General features: G+C 37.8%; 1 protein-coding gene across 1 annotated transcript; it reads right to left on the minus strand.

The window, feature by feature from the left end:
* Positions 1-8,959: 8,959 nt before the first annotated feature.
* On the minus strand, positions 8,960-22,553 carry ATP5PB (ATP synthase peripheral stalk-membrane subunit b). The gene is made up of 7 exons (XM_037005383.2): positions 22,401-22,553; positions 22,092-22,128; positions 18,365-18,510; positions 16,437-16,600; positions 15,880-16,005; positions 10,382-10,561; positions 8,960-9,370 (listed from the first exon to the last, which is right to left on the minus strand). Exons 1-7 carry the CDS (start codon positions 22,438-22,440, stop codon positions 9,293-9,295), a joined length of 771 nt encoding a protein of 256 aa, XP_036861278.1. The 5' UTR covers positions 22,441-22,553; the 3' UTR covers positions 8,960-9,292.
* Between the last annotated feature and the right edge of the window lie 9 nt (positions 22,554-22,562).

The following is a 22,562-nucleotide window of genomic DNA, read 5'->3' on the forward strand; positions in this document are numbered from 1 at the left end:
AACACATCTGGTTGTCTGACTGTAAGTGATGCTAAGATGCTAAGAATAACCACTGAATTAGGGTGACTGACCACTTGATTGGAATGATCTTCAGATTCTCATTAATTATCATTGATATTATTTTTATGGCAAATAAACTGACATTTCCAATCTTTGATAAACCTAATACATTTCTTTTGCTAACACAAAAATACTTCAAATTCAATTGGACATTTTCATATTATGTATGTTAAGAATAATCATAATGACGGAGCCAAGATGGTGGTGGTGTTGGATGATCAGCTATGGAAGTACATTTTTCTGATAATATTTCTTTCTCTTAAAAAAAAAAGCAATTCCTGTGTGGTGATCTCCAACAGGTTCTTCACAATGGTATATGAAAGTGTAGGCAAAGGGTTTGTTTGTGTTTACACAGAGGATCAAAGCCTAATTTGGCTACCCAGAAAATGAATTAAGATATGATATGAAGAACATCCAACATCAACATCCTCTGGAAGAGTCATTCCAGAAGATGATCATCAAAAAACTTCAACAAAGATCCCGGCACTGTTGCAGATGTAGCTGCATTCATCCCACCGGTTCCTGTACTTGCCATTGGAATGAAGAAGGAGATATTTAAGCTGGCCTGGGCATACAGTAAAACAACAAATTTGACTGGATCTATATTGCTGGAACTCAACCAAGAATTAGGAGAAGTGCAAGTTGCAGTGCTCCAAAATCATGTGACTGTAGACTATCTACTGTTAAAAGAACATATGGGATGTGAACAGTTCCCAGGAATGTGTTGCTTTAATTTGTATTATTTTTCTCAAACTATTCAAATTCAGTTAGACAATATCCACCATATTATTGATAAGTTTTCACAAATGCTTAGGGTACCTAACTGGTTTTCTTGGTTTCACTGGATATGGCTGGTAATTGTAGGTCTGCTTTTGTTATGTATCTGTATTCCTATTCTGTTAATGTGTGTACGCAATTTAATTAGTAGTTTGTTAAAACCTATACATGCTTATGTTACTCTACAAGAAGTTATGTCAAAGAAATAATCAATCTTCTCATGTTTTCTTCCGTCTGCTACTTCTATAGCTTTTCTTCTTCCTTCCTAATTACAACCCTTTAGTAGAATTCGTGCCTCATATAGAAAATTACCGAGTATCATAATTCTTCCAAGTGGTGGGCATAGAAGCCACAGGGCATAAATCTGCAAAGAAGTGAAAAGCTAACCTTTTCAAAGAATATTGTTCTCTCTCACTTGCCAACTTTACATTTCCCGGTATGGCCCTGGAAGATGGCTGGTTAGCCAGAGACGGGTAAGATTCCTCAAGGGAGGAACAACCTAAGACAGGCACAGTCGCAGGGGGGCCATCAGGTGAGAAATTGGGGATCAACAGAGGTGAGGCTTAGAACCTCACCCCCCCTGTTTTGAGAGAAATCTTCTGCATCCGTGTATGTTTTGTTGCCCTTGTCTAGCTTGGATTAATACTTAGTCTATAGGCACACACCTGATCATCTACATTTGCCCTCTTATAGCACTAATTGTTTTCTACCTTTATCTTGCATCTACCTACCACTTCAGCATTTTAGTAAAAAAAAAAAAAAAATACGGGAGAAATGTGGGATTCACATATAAATCAAGTATAAAAATCAAATGGATAATCATATCTGACTTGATTGTTCATAGTTCATGATGCGTGATCAAAACCGAAAGTTTCTGTGATATGACTGCCCTTGCACTGTTCACCATGTAAGAACTTACTCACTATGTAAGAACTTGTTCACCATGTAAGAACTTGTTTGTTATGCTTCAGAAGATTGGAGACTGTTGAGAATTAGGCTTGGGATTGATTAATGATTGTGCATTGAGTCCCCTATATAGAATTTTATTGTTGTTAACAACCATTTGATCAATAAATATGAGAGAGATGCCCTCTCAAAAAAAAAATTGTGATTACTCTTAACTTGCAGATTGCACAAGCAATCACTATGTAGCCAGTTTGTAAGTACTAAACCACAATCACCACATAGAAATACATTTCCAATGGTTTTGTTGTTGGGTGATTAATTGGGGAGGTCTTCCTGTCCACTAAGTGAAATCTCAATCCAGGCAAGGGTTCTTGACCCTGATTGAGAAAGAATTTGCAAACGGGTCTGACAAGTGTAGGTAAGGAAGGAATTCATCAAAGCGAGAGTAGTAGTGAATGGCAGCAGCTGTACAGGCAGTAGAAAGCATGGAAGAACAGGAGGAAAGGAAAGTCCATTGAACTCCTTCTTAGCAAATACCTTGCCAAATCCTACAGCCAGGGTCACCTAGCATCCAATTTCTGCCTGAATCTGCATGGTGTGGGAACTAAGCCCCTATCACCTGTCTTGCCAATGGGTTTCAGCGCTGGATAAGTTCACTATAGATTCAATGAGATCAAATAAATGACAGTGGAACATTCTTGGGGTGAAAGGGCTATACCCAACTTTATTCCCACAGTGGTAGCTCATCACTAGAATCCCATCCACTAGAGCAAGTCTGCATGCAGCAAGCCAGTCTCTGCCTCTGGGCCTCTCTACCCTGCAGCCATCTCAGTCTCTGTCCTTGGGGCTGCCACCACTCCAGTCTCTGCTCTCCTGCAGCCATGCCACTGTGTTGCCCAGAGCACTTGGCGGAGCTCTTTATATAGAGTCAATAACAATGTATTGCCCACATGTGTGTAGTGAGCTAGCCAATCAGGACCAAGTGAGAATCCTGGCCATAGGAACTTTCATTTTATCCACACCACGCCAGGATTTGGGGGAGCTGTGGAGCACTGGATGGAGTAAGATTATGTTCTGAGGACTTCCTAAAGGTAAAGAAAGGAGATTCTTGGGCAGGCTACCAAAGGATATGATCATACAGCTGCAGTCCTGGCTGAGTCACCCAGGCGATGGGAACTTGCAAGTCCAAATCAGAGTCCTCAGTAGCCCTTCCCTACTCATCTGAAGTAAAACAGGGAGAGAGAGAAGACTTGTGATTAAGACTAGAAAATTGAATGAAGTAGCAAAGTAACAAAGACAGTTACTGTCAGGAAAGAGGTCTCTTATTAACCTTCCAACAGGCTTGGAAGGGCACAGAGACAAAACACAATAAGCTGGGCAGCATGCAGGTTTTATTTAAGGCAAAGTACACACTCAAAGAAAGGGGAGTGCAGGCAGCCTCAGAGGAGAGGTGCACTTAAAGGCTTAGGATTCAGGTATTTAAGGATTTCACGAATTTCAAGGATAAATGGCCAAGGGAGGTAGGCTGACTAGGCTGACATGTGGTTTCATGATGTCCATCTCCAGTGCTGGAGACATTAACATAATCAGCCCTCTAGATTTCTTTAAGATGAATTTAACACAATGAATTTATTGGTTCTGTTCTTTTCCAAGACAATAGTTACCCTCAAGCAGTGAAAATGTGTAATTTAGAACTGCTTACCTAGAGTTGGTTTTTGGCTAAGCATGATAAAATGTTAGGAATCTTTTCTCCTAAATCCCTGGTTTTTAAAATGGAATCTTAAACTTTAGATGGAGTCCCCCCTATTCTTACCATACTATTTATAGATTGGCATTTTTCAACATAGGGAGGAAAAATTAATCATGATGCTTGTCCCATGTCCCTGCTCTGTCTGTTTGAAGGTAGAGATTTGGGGCTATAGTCTGGAGTTTTACCTCTAGGAACCCTGCTCAGCTTATCACCTCTTTCTCACTCCTGACTGGCTCCTCTTTGAGTTGTGACATCGTGCTCCCTGGGCACTGGTAAACAATCTCCTCTAGCACATCCGTAGGTCCCTTGTCCAACAAGAGTAGCATATGCACTACAAAGTGGCTGCTGCAGTAATGTCCAAGTGGCAGAGCATTGTCTTGGCTACCGATAGCACATTACAGTGTTGCTGTGAAGGCAGATGTCACTCATTATGCTCCCTGGTTCTGGGGAGTATGGGGTATGCTGTCAGTCTCTGCTTAGATCAGGTGGCCCATTGAGGAGCCCTGGATGAAGCTAGACTCGGCCTGAGGGCTGTGACAGGCTCATGTTCAGCCGGGCTGCCCCATGGATTGAGGAGAGTAGTTATCCCCTGGCATATATGCCATTAAAGGCAACCTGTTCAGGAAGCTCTAAGCTGGTACAAAGGCTATGAGCTGGAAAAGTTTAGATGTTTTGAGGAACAAGGGAAGAGTGGCCAAAGCAGAATGAACAAGGAGAGTAGTAGATGAGCTCTGAGAGATTTCTGGGGACCAGACCATACAGTATCTTGTAAACTATGATAGGCATCTTGGGTCTATTTGAAGTATGATGGGGCATTAGAGAGTTTCATGCCAGGGAGTAATATGGTTTGACTTGTATTTTATAAAGCTCACTTTGGCTGCAGAAAATTGTAAAAAGGGGTGCAAGGGTGACAACAGATAATTGTAGTAGTCCAAGTGAAACATGGCAGCTTGGATGAGGTGGTGGTAAAAGTGGACAAATTTGTGTAAGCTTAGAGGGTGTAGGGCTGGATAGAAAAGTGAAATGAACTAAGGCTGACTTCTAGGTTTGGGGTTGAGGAACTTGGGTGAATCACCTGAGATGGAGATCACAAAGGGAAGAGCAAGATAGGGGTGGAGATGAAGAGATCCATTTGGGGCTTAAGTTTGAGATGCCTTTAAGATATCCAAATAGGCGTTAAGACATACACGTTTGTGTCCCTCCTCTATCAAAGGCCTTTATTTCTAATTGTGCTCTGGATCTCACCTCCTGTAAGAGTCTCAGGAATCTTAACTATCCATTGTCCTCACACACTCTCCTATCAACTTTTTCTGCTTTTCTTTTTTAAAGCATTTAGCATGCTCAAGCCATGCCCATTTCAAAACAAAACAGAAAGTCCCCCAGACTCTTGCTGTTTACCTCCCACGTCTTCCTCCCACCTCTCTGCCCTTTCCTCGTCAGTTTCCTTTGCCTTCTTTATCTCCATCATATCTGCCACCCTTCTCTCTACACTGTCACTAGGTTATTTACCCATTCCCCCTAGACCTTACTATCTGTATGTTATGGATGTCTTAATTTATGTTTCTGGCTATAACTTTTACTACAGTGTAAGCTCATTTCCTGCATGTCATTATATGGCCATCTAATTTATACATATTCAATATATTTGGTAATATTCAATATTCAATTACTGGATATTGACGAAATATCCAGTAGTTCAAAACTCTTTCTCTCACCTGAGGGTTTGAGCCCCTAAGCAAATCCACTATGGATTCAGTGAGACCAAAAAATGACAACAGAACATTGCGGGTAAAAGGGGGCTCATACCAAGTTTATTTGCACTGTGGCAGGTCAAGCGCTAGAATCAGGTCCGTCTCTGCTCCCTGGTCTCTGCTCAGTCCTCTAGGCTCTGCTCTCCTGCTTCTCTCTTTCCCCTCTGGCTCAGGCTCTGCTCTAGCACTGGGCCGAGCTCTTTACACAGCAGTAAGGGGTATACAAGTATGCGCCTGTGCAGTAGGTCAAGTATTACCTCACTGCACATGCACAATGGCTATCAGGTGAAGATCCTGACCATGGAACTTCCGTTTTCCCTACACTGGTATTCACTAATAAAACTGAATGTAGCACCTTCTCCCTTGAAACTTGCTTCTTCTCATTTATTCTCTATCTCAATTTGCAGTACCACCACAAGCCCGAAATCTAGGAGACAACTTACTTGCTTCTTTCAATCTCACCCTCTGCTCTCCTCTTATGTAATAAGCAAGCCTTGTCAATTCAGACTCTAAAGCGTATGCCAAATCTACTTCTTTCTCCTTATCACCATTCTTTCAAACCACCATTAGCTCCTACCAATACACTACTCTGATAGCTCCCTACCTGTTCCCACCACCCACTCTTAAAAAAATCTTGTCTTCCAGGGGTCAGAGCTGTAAAAATAAAATACAACAAAGACAAGTAGGCAAGAGAGACCATATGTGGCTTGCAAATCTTAAGCTATTACTATCTAGCCCTTTAGAGAAAAAGTTTGCTGCTATTTTAATTTATATCCACACATTCCTCTGCTTAAAATCTTTTTACTAGTTTCCTATTCTTTTAGAACACAATTCTTTAATAAAGCCAGGAAGGACGTAAACCAGCACAATCCAAACAACCTACTTCCCCAGCATTTATCTCCTGCCACTCTCCCTTTCCTTTCTATGCTCCAGTTGTTTTTCAAGGTGCCGTGCTCTTTCTCAACTCAGGGTTTTTTGCACAAGTTGTTCCCTGTCTTATCACCTCCCTATCCTTCAGATATCAATTTAAATGTTTTAATTTGTTCCATAAGCCCTTCCATGATCTATGCTAGATTAAGTTCACTTCTATGTGCTCTCATCACTCGTTTTAATATTATTTAGTATTAAACATATTGTTCATCTGGAATCCTAGACTATAAGCTCTGTGGACTGTATTATTAGCCCTTGTTTTGAGCAGCACCTGACATAGTGTACTTTTTATAAATGACTATTGAATCAACCTCCTGTGCCCCCACCTTGAAAAAAACCTCATCTTTTCAAGGTCTTTTCTTACCTTTGTAGTTTCAATGGGAGATGTCTCCCATCTGTTGAAGGATAATCCTCCACTTGTCATCTATCATTCTGCCACTTAAGGATTTTACTATGTCTATCATCTGTTATCTCTTCATCTTCCTTTTATTGGCTTTTTGTTCACAGCTATTATTTGTTCAAGCCTTTTTAATCTTAAACATTCCAGAGCCATCCCTCTAGTTACCATCCCTTATCTAGTGGGGCTTTACCACCACTGTAATCTATCTTGTTCTGCTATTCAACAAAACTACCTTAACAAGGGCCATCACATTAACTCCAAGCTATTGACTTTAATGGGCACTTTCAGTACTCTTAATTTTCCTGAAAAATTAGGTCCTCCCAAAAGAAATTCTCCAAGCTTGATTGTATGACACTTTCTCCTGGTTTTCCTCCAATAGCTGGCCATTCCTTCTTTTGCAGATCTTTCTCTGCTGTTCTTTAAACACTGATGTTCTCTATTCTTAGCCTTGTTTTCTTTCCTGAAACAAGTTCCTCCTCTATTCCCAATCAGTGAATAGTGCCACCTTCTCTTCTCTCAAGGAAGAAATCTGTGACTCATCTTGATTCTGCCTTTCCTCCAGTCTCCCCACTCAAGTTTCACTAATGTTGCCTTTGGTATCTCTCATTACTATCTTCCTTTCCAACCACACTGCCAAGGCCTCTAGTTAAGGTTTCCAATTGTCTTTTAGCTATAACTATCCAACAGCCTAACTTTGCCTTTCTCCAAAATGTCCTCTATTGTTGCTAGTGAAGTTTTCTGAAACAAAAATCTAGTCATTATTCCTCTTCCTCTGCTTTTAATACCTTTCATTGGCTTCCCCATCCTCACAACAAAATCCAACTTCTAAGCACAGCATTTAGACCTAGTGTTAACTCTTCACTGTATTTCACGCTCATTAACTTCTTGAAAATTTAAAAAATGTTACTGTCCTACACTGGCTTTTCTACAATCACAAATGGCATTCCATCTTTCTCCTCTAAATGCTAGCTCAGACATCTCGACAAGTCACCTTTCTGCTTTCTCCATGTTTAATTGGATGCTTTAATTGACTTTTTGGGACTATTTTGCCTGAAGTATTATTCATTCAGGTTAACATTTATTGATGATAGTTATTGCAGTGATAGTTATTGCAGTTCGTGGCATGCCAACCTGGTTAGGCTGAGCTACACTTTCCAGAAGTCTCTTCCCTGAATGTTCTGACAAAAGTGAGCCAGCCACAAGAGATACTTGAGCTATATTAAAGGACAAGTGCTTTTTTATTTTGTAGCTCATACATGTTGTTGCTGATCTGTTGCCTCACCAGTTGCAGTTGGCCCTGCAGCTTCCCAACCTTTGTTTGGATTGTCCATCAGCTTCTCTAACCACTAGGCTGGGTATGTGTGATGAAGGGCCTGGGGTTTTACAGGACAATCATACCAAGGTCAGATGTAATGATGCCTAACAACAGTTTCAATCTGTGCTCATGATTTCTACTCATTCCTACCCTCTCCACTTTACATCCATCTTCACTTAACTGCCTGTTCTGTGGACTTTAAGCTCCTGCGCAAGAAACAAAGATAATGGAGATTGTTTAACCAGCTCCCATGACACTGTAAACCAAATCCCTATTATATCAACATGTAACCCAGCAGTTCTGCTTCGGATTGAATGCTGACTGATAGTTCTATACAAGGGAGATGAGGCTGGTGAGACTACCTACGCTGGTCCTTGTCATCATACTCACAAAGCCCCTTGTGTTTAAGTCTGTATTGTGTCACATACTCTTTATTGCCTACTCATTTTTAACTCTTTGAGGTAAAAGCTTTTATTTCAGTATGACCAATGCAGGATGGTGCTGAGGTTATAATTACAAAACGAGTAATTTGGAACACCTGTTGACCCTTAAAAATCTTCAAGTAACAATAAAGATGTCAATCTGATTTTATTAGTTAGATGAATGTCAGTTATCATTAAATATTGATCCAAATAATTGTTATATAAATTAAAATCCTAGGAGGTCAATGAAAATAGTCAATACCCATATAGTACATATTTTTAAATATTTCCTACTATGTTAAGTTGTCCATTTATCTCAAATAAATCCCTATACAACTATAGGAGAACTAAATACAGACAGACCTATGGAAGGGCAGAATTTTTATCTGCTGTATTCTTAAAATACAATTATGACACACTGAGTCCGTATTTTCTATAGATAAGCTAAAATGATATGATTTGATATACAGTATTTCTTTAGTTATTTTAAGAATACTAAAAAGCTTTCAATTTCCCATAACCTATAGTTAGGCAGATATAGCTTCCCACTAAGTCTTACAAACAACATTATCAGTTCAAAGACATCTCTAATTTTCACTCTCACGACAAATGTTAAAACAGTAGTTCAGAAAGGTATACAACATGAAAAACCTTGTTTCAGACATCACTTTATTGCAAGATGGTAAATCAGTTACAAATTTAAACTGTAATTTGGTCATCTTCAGGCACCAAATTTTAAGAGCAAAATGCTTATTCAAAAGTGATGACGGAACAACTCAAAATGCAGAGCAAGGATGAGAAACATTTCAGGGGTCATTAGACCGTTGTAATGCTTTCATTCTATGAAACTAAAGCTTTCCATTTTTAGGAAAGGTTAACTATAACTTCAGTAGACAGCAATGCAGAAAGATCCTGTCACATAGACTGGTTTCCATTTAGCCAGTCAGCAGTTCCTAGCTGCCCCAACTGGGACAGAAGCATTTACAGAACTGGCTGTGCTTGGGCCTTCTTGGCGAGCAGCTTTAGATCTGCAATGCACTTGGCAACTGTCTCCTTTTCCTGTGGTAAGGGAAGAGAAATCTGGTTAGACCGTTCCAAATCATGGATGGGTATAAACACCACCAATTCTAAAGGATACCTCCTGCAGCACCTTGAGGTTCCTATACAATCTCAAAATGGGTTACTGGCTTAGTATAATAGGCTGCTAGCAATTATTTATTTACAATAGCGGGGATGTGATTTATTTTAAGCCAACCTAGGGAATTACTTAAAATCACCTGGCTCAAAGCTTTTATAAATGAAACCTGTATAGAATATGAAGCCAGATACTCCTGCACCCATGTGCCACTGACATTAGCTTGTATAGCTAATAGATGCTTGAAAAAGACCCACCTAAGAGCATTAGTAATACAGAAATGCTAAGAATGAAAAATAATTTTCAGTCTCTTCTCTATACTTTGTTTTCCAAGTTTCTTAAATAAGGCTTTATTTTTATGTACAAGACAGTTTATTTAAAAAAATACTCATTAAATGTTGGTAAGCCATTTTTCTAGTCCTGCATGGTTATGGAGAAAATAAATAGAAATGCTCAAATATACAATATACCTAAGATAAAAGAAATCAAGTTATAAGTAAATAAAGAATATAAACTTTAAAAAGAAATACATTTTTTTTCTGTTTAAGACCAATGACTTTAGCATCTAGGAAAAGGAAATGGAATGGAAATCATGGAAATAGTAATGGAAGCGGCTCAGAAATATCTTTGCCCAGGCACTATGTTTTAGAGAGAGATTAAATATGTTGGTTAATGTTTCCCAAATGACAGAAATTGAACACAAGTCTTTCATAAGCAGTACTCTCAACAATCTTTCCTGTTTTTGTCCCATGAGATGGAAAGCACACTGGTAGTCATGCAGCATCTTCTAAATCACCACTATTCAGAATAACAAACCAGGGCTACCCCTTTGTCTCTAGGCTAAAGACTTGCCAGAGCTATTCCTTTCCTAGCACGGCATCAGCAAATTCTTGTCAGAGATAACAATAATATAGAAGCTTCAGAACATCATGTACCTGCTGGGCAGAGATGCTCTGTATCACGTGTTTCTCCACCCAGTTTATCATGTGCTCTTGTTCCTTCCGAAGTACCATGTTTTGCACAGAGAGATGATAGTCCAGGCGATTCTTTACCTCCTTGTATACTTTATGCAGCCGTTCCCGGTAAGTAACCTCCAACGCCAGAGCAATATTATTCTGACAGAAAATTAAGATATGATAAAAACTGTTTGCATGTCTGAAGAACAACTTCCACTCTGAGGATTCTGTGTTAGGATATCCCACCACTTTCTTGTATTTTATGCAAAATTCCCTTATTTAATATGAGTAGGTAACACATGCATCGATAAAAAATTCTAACAAGATATGGTAAAAATATATTTAAAAGTATATATAGTAAAAATAAATCTCCTCCAGCCCCACCCCCACAGGTTACCATCTTCCTGTATTTGTTGTATTCCCTCCCAGAAATATTTAATAAACAAAATACAGGTATATGCACACACACATCACTTTTACTAATTAGGACAAGTAGACTTACCTCAAATTTAAGTTACACTGAATTTTACTATTTCGGTGTACCATAATCCATAATTTAACTAAGCTGTATTAAAGGATTCGATTGTTCCCAATTTTTTCTACTACAAATAGTGTTGCATATATTGTATATATCTTCACATTTACGTGTAAATACTTGCTGTGTCAAATAAAAGCTAACATCTACTGGGCACCAAATATGTTCTGAACACTGTGTCAATTCAATTAAGTCAATCATACATACCATGGGATACTTACTATTGGTATATTCATTTTACAGTGAGGAAACTGAGGCAGAAACTAAGATCTGAATATAAGGAGTCAGACTATAAAGTCCATGCTCATAAAGATCCTTTGTAAATTGAGATTAACATACCAAATTCCACAGAAAGGTTCTATTACTTCATTCTCTTACCAGCACTACAAATGCCTGTTACTCCAAACCCTCATCAATGGTGTTTAAAAAACCTTTTACTTTCTGCTATTCTGATAAGCAGAAAAGATATCAGTTTCAACTGCCATTATCTAAGGAGAAAATGTACGTAATTTAGAAACCATTTAAATTATTTATTTCTTTATAAATTGGCCACCTCCTATGCCTAGTTTTCTACTGGGACGTTATCTCCCTTGGTAACTATCCTTTTGTGTCACATGGAATGTACTTTTTCGTTTGCCATTTAACTTTATAGTAATTTTTACATGTACAATTTTTAAATTTTATGAGATCAATCTAAGAACTTCTCTTCTTACAGTTTTTGGATTATTTTTAAATTGAGGTATAACTGACATATATTATATTAATTTCAGGTATACAACATGACTTGATATATATATTGTGTATATATGATCACCACAATTAAGTCTAGTTAATGTCTGTTATCATACATAGTAAGTTTCTAGATTTTGAGGTCTTTATTAGAAAGGCCTTATCAATTCCAAGAGTGTTTGTTTTTTGTTGTTCTTTTTCTACTTTTATGGTTTCAGTTTCCTTTCTTAAAGATTTTTAATTCACTTGAAATTTTAGTATAAGGCAAAAAGTAAGAAATTTCTTTGTATCCAAAGATATCCACAAAGATGTCCCCTTCTAAGATGAAAACGCCATCTATCTAAATTGCGTTATGTGTTTAGGTCTATCTCTAGACCCTCTCACCTGTTATGCCAATCTTTGTATCCATTACCGAACATACTATTTGAAGTTCCTTATAATTTTTTAAATAGTTTTAATATTTGGTAGGATTCATTACTTCTCTTTTTCACAATACTCCTTTCCTTTTTACTTTTTCTGTTAATAATCAATTTGTCCAAGTCCCAAAATCCCCTCCCCACCTACCAATCTACTAATATATTCTTTCTAGGAATGTGTTAAATTTAGATATTAAAGTGGGGTGAGTTGGTAGCTTTACAATATCAAGTCTTCTAATCTAAGAACAGGTTCTTAGAACCTCAGACCTCCCAAGCATCCACATTTTTCAAAGTAAATTTGTACTGTACATTTTTTCTAGTAAAGTTTATTACCAGACATCTTTTCCTAAATGGTGTATCTTCCAGTGTATTTTCTAATTAACTGCTATTTGTGTACAGTGATTTTATTTATTAGGTATTAATTTTGTAGTCAGATACTTTACTGAATTTACTGTTTTAAAGTTATGTTGATTCTCCTGGGTTTTCTAAGTATGTAATTAAGTAATCTGTAAGTAAAAATAACTGCCTTTTCTAATTTTATAGTTATTTCTTTCCCTTCTTTACAGTATTAACTACCTCCAGAATATCAAATTAATAATGGTGACAGGGATATTGTCATCTAATCTGTAATGAGCAAACTTACAGGTTTGCCTGTTACATAAAAAGGCTTGAGATATTAATCTCAAGTAGGCCCTTAATACTTCTAAGTACGTTTCTTCAATCCACTCATTGTGCTACTCTTCCTTCTCTTCAGATCTCTAGTATCAGCAAATGGCCTTCCTTACTATTTCATTGAGAAAAAGCAGTAAAAGAACTTCTACAAGGGGCATTACAGTTAGCACACATAATGTGGGGGCGGGGGCACGGGGAAGGCAGTACAGCACAGAGAAGAGAAGTAGTGATTCTACAGCATCTTACTATGCTGATGGACAGTGACTGTGATGGGGTATGTCGTGGGGCCTTGATAATGGGGGGAATCTATTAACCACAATGTTGCTCATATAATTGTACATTAATGATACCAAAATTAAAAAAAGAACTTCTACAAATTTCTATCACCACATAAACCAATCTACCCAAGTCCATACTCACACACTTTGCCTTCTTTCCTATAACTAGCTGAACTGCCCTTCTACCTGTGCATTATATCCCAAGCCCTATGACCTACTGAAGGACATCACTCCAGCAAATCTCCCTCTCTCTCTGCTTCATACATCAATTTTTCTCTCTCTACCAACCTCTTTTAGATGCTAACAGGTTATTTTACTTTCCATTTTTTAAAAAAATCTTGATTCCCAAGTATAAAAATCAAACGAATATTCATATTTGGACTGACTGTTTATAGTTCATAATGCGTGATCAAAACCGAAAGTTTCTGTAATGACTGCCCTTGTACTTTTCACCATGTAACTTATTCACTATGTAAGAATTTGTTCTCCATGTAAGAATTTGTTCGTTATGCTTCAGAAGATTGGAGACTGACGAAAATTAGGCTTGGGGTGGATTAATGATTGTGCATTGAGCACTGACTCCCCTATACAGAATTTTATTGTTGTTAACAACCATTTGATCAATAAATAGGAGAGATGCCCTCACAAAAAAAATAAAAAATAAAAAATAAATAAGTAACTGGGATGTAATGTATAGCATAAGGAATATAGTCAAAATATTGTAACAACTTGGTATGGTGATAGCTGGTACCTAGAATTATCATGTATATAAATGTTGAATCACTGTGTTGTATACCTGAAACTAATGTAATACTGTGTCAACTACCCTTCAATAAAAAATAATTATCTACAAAAAAAAAAAATCTTGATTCCTACATCTTTTCTCCTAGCTACAAATTTCTTTGCCCACCATTACAGTAAATCTTGACAATTTTGACAGTTGTCTATACTCTTGACTCCCAATTTCTTTCCTTCCACATTCTCTCCAACCTACAGCAATCACTTCAGCCCTTTTCCAAGGTCACCAGGAACCTCCATGTTGCCAAACTCTTGGGCCCTTCTTTACCCGACCATAAGTAGGTGACAACAAACTGAAATTGTTTTGTTTTGGCCTGTTCTTCCCTCCAACCCCCCTGCCCCCACACTCTTTTTAATCGTATGGCTTTAAGTGTCACCTGTAAGCTCATGACTCCCAAATCTCCAACCTGGAATTCTCCCTCTCAACTCCAGACTCACGTATCCAATGGTCTACCTAACCACTCTACTTGGCTAACTCACAGCCATTTCCAACTAACATTTACAAGATCGAAGGCTATTTGCAACAAGGTAATCAGAGTATCAGTTTAAAACACAACTGAGATCATATCACTGCTCTGCCTAAAAGCTTCAATGACTTTCTCTCCATTCAGAGTTCAGTTAAAGTCCTTACAGAAGCCTGCACAACTACATGACCTAATGCCTAGCCATTCTCTACACCTTGCTTCCTTTTATTCTCCTACTCACTCATTCTACTTCAGCTACACTGGCCTCCTTACTTTTCCTGGACTGTATCAAGCAAGCTTCTTCATTTTTCTGCCTGGAATACTAATACTAGAAATCCGTAGCTTGCACCACTACTTCTTCAGGTCTCTGTTTAAATATCACATAAGAGGCCAAAAGCATTAACTCCCTCCTTTTAAAATCTTTTGCTATAACACTGGTTTACTGTTCTAAATAGCACATAACACCAGTTGACATTCGCATCTGCTCAACTATTTTTTTTTGTCCTTCTCTCAACCCTAGTTAGAAAGCAGATTCCATGAAGGCAGACTTTATTTTGTTCTTGGCTGTATTCCCAGCACCCTGTCTTGACCAGAGTTTCCACACAGGAAGTATTCAATAAATACTTATTAAATAATATTTCACAAATAAAAATGCTAATGACTATCATTTGATTCTTATGAAAAAGCTACATCTTCAAAAGCCAGATTTTGTTTGTGCATACATATAATGTATGTGGTAGGAAGCATTCTCTGGCTGTAACCTAAATATGTACAGGTAGAGGTCTTAAAAGTTTCTGATGTTTTCAAACATTTATGTGCTTATGAATCTTTAGAGATCCTACTTTTAAAAACAGATTCTTGGACAGCTCTTAAAAGAAGCTGATTCCACAAGTCTTAGAATAGGTTCAAAAACCTGCACCAAAGATGACTGATAACACAAGTCCACACTAAGAAATACTGGCTTAGACCCTGAATACTTCAGACATTTACTTTACCTTAGCATCTCACTTCAAAGGTACTTCTATAGCATATAATTTCAATATTAAGGACATTTCACTTAAATATCAGGTGTAAAGTACTGGGCTCAAAGTAAACAACAAAATACTTCAACATGTTCTTAAAGTTGTCTTAAGACCTAAATATTTTATAATCTAATGTTGCTTTGACCATGGCAAAAAGTCTACTGCTAACTCAATCTGCTTTGTGAATTTGGATTGTAAGGTATTATAATTTCTTGTAGCAAGCATGTATGAAATTTGCAGCATGTATTTCACCTATAACCTTAGACAGTGGATGTCATTTTTAATCAGCTATAACTTAATGACTATTTTCCTTTTGTGAAGATTCAAAATGTGTTATTTTATAGCTTTTACTCTTAATTTTAGAGTAATAATTCTAGTCATTTATCCATTTGGTAGGTCTTAATGTCTAAACAGCCGTAACTGCCAGCCCTCACCCAAATCTTCTCTTTTCTAAATAAAATCTGCTCAATCTATTCAACCATCCCTTATAAAAGATTTGAATTTTTTATTTAAATGCATACAAGTAAGTAACTTCACTCTCTTTAGAAAGTTCAGAAACCTACCCTCTGGACATCAAAAAGGTAATGGCGCTTCTGAACCAGTGCCTGCTGTGACTTCTCCAAATCAATAGCATCCTGGATTTGTTTAATAGATGCCTGTTTCACCTCTTCCAGTTGGGCAATTTTTTGCTGCAATTATGGAATTTGTGAAAAAGATCAGTGAAAGCACCAAAGATAACAAAAACAGACTGACTTTATGCTTCTTCAAAGTTATGTCCCTCAAAAGTGAAAACATCCATAAAGAAACATACACACATATAGGGAAAAATACACAGATCCTTAAAAAGAATTACCAGTAATAGCTATGTAGTATCTTGTTGAGTGAAAAAAACTATGAAAAAGCTAGAGAAAGTATGGTAAATTTTAAAAAATTTATCTCGAATTAATGACTACACTAATTTGAATTAAGTATCAACATATAATTACATCAACACATAATTATAATCATTTTAATTCATTTCTATATATTCTTATTCTAACATTCATATTAAAAACATCACTTGATGATCTTGATGCCTCTACTATGGTCTAAAATGGGAAATAAGGTTTATGGCTCTTACCTCATTCAGTTTGTCAGCAAATTCTCCAATAGAAGCACCATATTTTTTAACTATATAGATAAGAAACCCTATTGTTGATATGGCAGTCATGGTCTCTGCAGTAATCACATATATTTCTTTGGATAGAAAATACAAGATAAGCCCAGTTCCAAGTACATAGGGTCCTAGAAGAAGAAGAAAAAGTTACTTTATGATGGATATTCTATGTCTAAAAGGGGAAGATAGGAAGATACTTCTGCATTTTATTAGTTGAAAGCCAAGTTAAGTAATGATTTAAAATAATCATGTTCAAAGAACACTAGATTGATAAGCAGTATGGTAGAGCTATCAAGGATCTGGACTTAAGGAAATCTGACTCTGTAACTTACAAGAAACTGTGCAATATAAATGTATGTCTGAGCTTAGTTTCCCACCTGTAAAATGGGAACAGTGCCTTCCTCACAGGGTTGATGAAATTGAGAAACTATGTAAAGTGTCTAGCAGAATTACTCAAAAAACAGGAACTTCATACTGTAAAGATGTCATTAAGTAATTTTTGCTGCAAAATATACTACTGAAGGGCAACATTGGTCAGGATAAAATTTATCTCTTCTTGCTTACTTTTATTGAATAGGAAACTCACACCAGAAATAAGCAAACAAAATAACCCAACAACCCAAATAAAACCAAAAAATCACTAAGTGGTATGTATATAAAAGGATGAATTAAATATCAGAATTCTCAATTCCTGTAGCACCTAATTATAATGTTTCAAATATGGCTATCTTTTCCCTTAACCAGGTATGAGTTCTGAAAGGATGCAAAACCATGATGTACATTTTTTTTAGGATTTTCTTCTGTGCCTCACAAGATACTAGGCATGGACAGAGCAGGCCTTTAGGGCAGCATTTTAAGTGTTTCTGAGCAACATTGTACCAAAGGATGTTAGGCTGTATGATGAGTATAAAAACATTAGAGTCTCAAATATATTTTACCCAGTTTCCCATATAAAGTTTCCATTTTTTTAATATGACTCCAATATATAAATTTAATGTGAACTTGCAAAAAAAGGCGTATTATAGGTAACACTTTTATCATCTACAGAGGTTTGAGGACACTAATGTTTCTTGCAGTTTCAGTTAGGAAATGCTGTTTTAGGACACTTCCTGGAGGGTTAAAAAAAATCTGTTGTTTCCAATGTTCCATAGTCACAGAATTATTTCTATTAAGAAAGGCTGTGTGTGTGGTAGAAAGAATGCTAAACTTAATTGGAGAACCTTGGTTCAAGTCCAACTCAGTCACCAAAGAGAGAAAAATCTCAAATACTTAGATTCATGTTTTCTTTTGGGTAAAAAAAATGCCTTCATAGAACTGTTGTAAGAATTAAATAACTTAAGTGAAAGCATATAGCATTATAAAAATGAAAGGATTCAGACAGTTTATGCCTTTTTAAAAGTGGAAAAACTTACAAACAAGGTCCAATTTGTTTTGATGCTACATATAGAACTTAATAATCTCTATTACTTTACCTGCTATTATTTTAATCCATAGCTGCTCTTTCCATTACCTGACAGTGTATTATATAGTTAACGCATTTTTCTACTATCTATCCTATAATAGAATGTGTGTTCCATGATGGCAAACACCTTAGTTCACTACTGTATACATAGAACAGTGTCTGGCACAGTGCAGGCACTCATTAAATTCGGCATATCAACAAATGGAGACAACACTATAAAATCAAGTTTCAAATTCCAAACAAATTTATTCCAAAGACAAGTTAAAGCAAATTAATCAGTTGTTACATCACATCACTTTTACAATTTACTTTTAAAAACAGATGACTTTGTTTCTGTGGTATATATGGAAGAAGTAAGAGGCCCCCAAAGTACTAAGTTAACAGTAACCATACAATCCAAACATACTACCAAAACCGGGCAAATGCTCACCTGTTACACCAGTTTTAGGATAAAGAAACTGGAAGAATTCCTCAGGGATGAGTCCCAAACGAACTTTTCCTCCATATTCAGGCAGAGGTGGTACAGGGGCGAGATTTGGCTGCCCAGTGTGAAAGATCCTTGCTGCCTGCAATGCCCTACGGAGAGCGGTTATACAAGCTGAGAACCCACTCTTCAAAGAGAACACAATGTATGAACAATTAGTGGAAACAAAGAGGCAGTTTCCCGCCATCACAGTGGAAAGAGAATAGACCAGGAACAGGAATGTTAGGGTCCAATATTAGCTGTGTCACAAGGGCAAATGACTTACCAAAAGCTGTATGCAACCTTCTAATACTAGAATTCCTTCTCTTAAGTCTCACAGGTCATCTGTCCAGCACTTTGTATGTCTATTTTTAGCACTAAAATATGCTAAGAACATAGACTCTGCAGCCAGATTATCTGGGTTCAAATCCTAGACCTGCTACTTGACTTTGAGCAAGTAACTTAAAACGTCTGTGATCTCAGATTTCTCTAAGTAGGAACAAAGGATATGGATTTACAGGGTTGTTGTGAAATAACATGTGAGGTGCTTAGAACTGCCTAGGCATATGGTAAAATTATATGCAAATGGTTAACTATTACATGTTAGACTGTGCTGTGAACTCCCTGATGGGGAGAACTATGACCTTTCTGAACATTCTGTGACAGATGCTAACTAAGCACTATGTGAAACAGGTTTTTTCAGTGTTGGGTAGCTCTAATTATGTTCATTGAGTTGAACTGCTATGTACATCCTTGAAACCTCTATCCACTGGTTTTAATTTTATTTTTCTACGTAAGATAACATTCACGTATCTAGGTTAAACCTCTCAGTTCCCCTACAACCCTGATTGTCCACAAGGAACCCTCTGGTTTTGTTAAGAAAAACGAAGTATACAGAACTGAAGGTAATACTCTAAACATAGCTGGACCAACTCATTCATGCTACAAATGTACAGTGAGAACTTGGTGACTGCCATTACTGGGCCTGAACTAGTGAACTATCATTGTGGATTTACAAACTGTTCTTGTATTCTCAGTATGTTTTTGTTCCCTAATTCTGTCCCCCAGTTCTATTCCCCTGCAATCTAAGTTCATATTAGCTCACTGATTTTGGTTCATTGCTTGTCTTGGGATATTATTTCTACCTCCCTATGTATTTGCTCCCCACTAACTTTTGAAATCTGAGAATCAAGCCTCAAGAAACTGAGAAATGTTTTGTTGAATAAATGTTAGCCCAAGATTGGAGATGCTGTTATAAAGGATATACTTGATGTGTTCTGAAGGCTGGTTGGGCTTGGCAGTCATTAAGTGAAAGACATAGCAGACAGAAGGAGCAGCATGAGTTATGTTTTTAGTTTCTCAATCTTAGCACTACTGACATTGTAACTATTGACAATTCTTTGTTGTGGAAGGCTGTTCTGTGCACTACAGAGTGACCAGAGGTATCCCCATGGCCTTTATACATCAGATGCCAACAGCATCCCCCCTTCTACCCAGTGGTGACCATCAAAAATGTCTTTAGACATTACCAAATGTCCACCGGAGGGCAAAACTGCCCCAGGTTTAGAATCACTGATTTAAATCATAGCACTAGAGAACTTGCTAGAGACTGACATAAATCCTCTCCCCAACTGGCTATTTTAGTTCAAGAATTCATCATATCTTGCCTCAGCAAGTTAACAATCCACAACCTGGTCACTCTGTTTCTGGTCAAATACCACTTACGCCTAGCCCCTTCTGCATGGCTGCCAATGTTTTAAAACTCTTCATAGGCTCCCTCTTGCCTATAGAAAACAAACTACTTAACACAGCATACATGACTTGGTGCTTGTCATATTTTATATCATCTTCATTCTCTTACACTACAACCATAAGGGCACTATTTATAGCTCTCAAAAACAAACACAAAAACCAAAAACATAACTCATGCTGCTCCTTCTGTCTGCTATGTCTTTCACTTAATGACTGCCAAGCCCAACCAGCCTTCAGAACACATCAAGTATATTCTTGATAACAGCATCTCCAATCTTGGGCTAACATTTATTCAACAAAACATTTACTGACTTTCTACTTATGTCAGGCACTGGGAGCACGGCAATGGGCAAAGCCCCAGCCTTCAACATTCTGGTGGGCATGTGGGAAATATGAGTGTATAGGTACATAAGTGATTTCAGGCAGCTGTAATTTCTATGAAGAAAAATGGAGCAAGGTAAGGGGATAGGAAGCAACGGAGCTTTTTTGGCAGGTCAGATGACATTTGACCTAATTATCTGAGGACAAGAGAGAAAAGCAAGTGCAAAGATCCTGAGGCAACAACAGCTTGGCCATTTTCATAGGAACGGCCAGAAGGCCAGTATGACTAGAGACTGAGTTAAAGAGAATAGAAGGAGATAAATCAAGAGATAGGATGGGATCAGTTCATATTGGGCCTTCTGGTTATGGTAAGTTCCAATTTTATTTCAAGTAGGATGGGAAGTTCTGGAGGACTTTGGTGGATGGAGAGCACTGACACAATCCCAGTGGCTACTGTGAGAAGAGGCTGTAATGGGACAATAGATGTGCAAGGACTACTGAAATAGCCTAGGTGAAAGCTGATGATGGTTCTTACTCTGCAGGATAGTGGAAGATCTTGGTCAGAGTCCAGATATAATCTGCAGGAATAGCTTTGTTCTCATTAGATATGGAATGTGAAAGAAACAAAAATCTAGGATATTCCTTGTATCTTGCATATACATTTTATTTATTACCCATATTTTGACTATTTGTTTATTTGTATGGAATCTTTTTCTCTCTGATAATTTGGAAGCAGGCAATTACAGCCTCATTTTACTGCATACACAAAAAACAAATACAGATAGATTAAAGCCACTTTTTCAAGCCATAAGTATCAAATTTTGCAAGATTTAGAACTAGGTTTGAAGTACAAAGAGAAATCCCAAGGAAAATCAATGTTTTATGAAATAATATTAACAGTAACAGCTGCTAACATTTACTGAGTAGGTTCTATGCATTAAGCACTGTTTTGCAGGAATTAAAGTCTCTTAATTCTCTTAATGCATTAAATTGAGATCACACAGATTGGAAGTGGAGAAGCCAGTCTAACCATACAGATAATTCTCGTGAGGTGTACCCTAATCTAGCTTTGGAGCTCTAACTCTAAAAACTACTCTATAACTGTCTCCTGTTGTAAATTGTGTGTGAGCTCTAGGAAGGGAGGTACTTAATTAAGTCTCACTCATTTTTGTATCTCTGGTTGTATGGGTGGCAAGATAAATACTTAATCAATGAATGAATGATTTCTTTTTATGATCTGACAGTGAAAGTCGAATCTGGAAGATGGACCACAAACAACATGCTTCAATGTTTTATTTATCAAAAGTTGTTCCTGGGTATACAATCTAGTGACTGTGATTCAGGCTGAGGCAGCTATGTCTATTTGAAGGTCATAAGGGAAAGGGGAGGGGCTTAGAAGACAAACCAGCTTCTAGTTCAGTTTTAACACACCATTTATCTTAATCTTTACCTTTAAATCATACGACGATGTTGCAGTTACAGAATCACTAATATCTGAGTTTAAGCATTCCAAAATTACCTAACGAAAGCTAATTTAGGACTAAAGCTATCAAGAGATTATCGAGCAGTGAGATGAAGTGATAAAACAAGGATGAAGGGGAATTACACCCCTCACACTTACCCTGGACCGAGGAGGGCTGCGTTCTTCAGAGAAGGGGCTGCAAATAAACAAAGCGCAGGTCAGCCAGGTCAAGGTGGAACCTGGTTTTCAGCGGTCCTCGCCGGGCTCGATCACTAAGGCCATGCACCCCTCTTTCCTGTCCCCCAAGAACCTACGCTCACTTTCGGGCCGGCGCTGACCACATCTCATTCAGGCCCAGGTCTCGCGGCGCTTTTCTGCACCCTCTTTCCTCCCACCCTCTCCACGTATCCCTAGACGCGCTTCTTGGCAATTACTCTGATAGTCTGGACCAGGGTCTAGACCTCTCACCGAATGTGGCTGCGGCAGAAAGTACCACCCGAGACAGCATGGTCAACGAGGGTCTAAGCCGCGGTCTTAGCGTCCCAGTGAGCCCGACGGGTGAATCTCTCAGGGGCAGGAGCAAGATGGTCGCTCAGAAGTCTCGCGAGAAGAGAACGTCGTGCGCTCTTT

The sequence above is a fragment of the Manis javanica genome, chromosome 4, assembly GCF_040802235.1.
Source record: "Manis javanica isolate MJ-LG chromosome 4, MJ_LKY, whole genome shotgun sequence".
Lineage (NCBI taxonomy): Eukaryota > Metazoa > Chordata > Mammalia > Pholidota > Manidae > Manis > Manis javanica.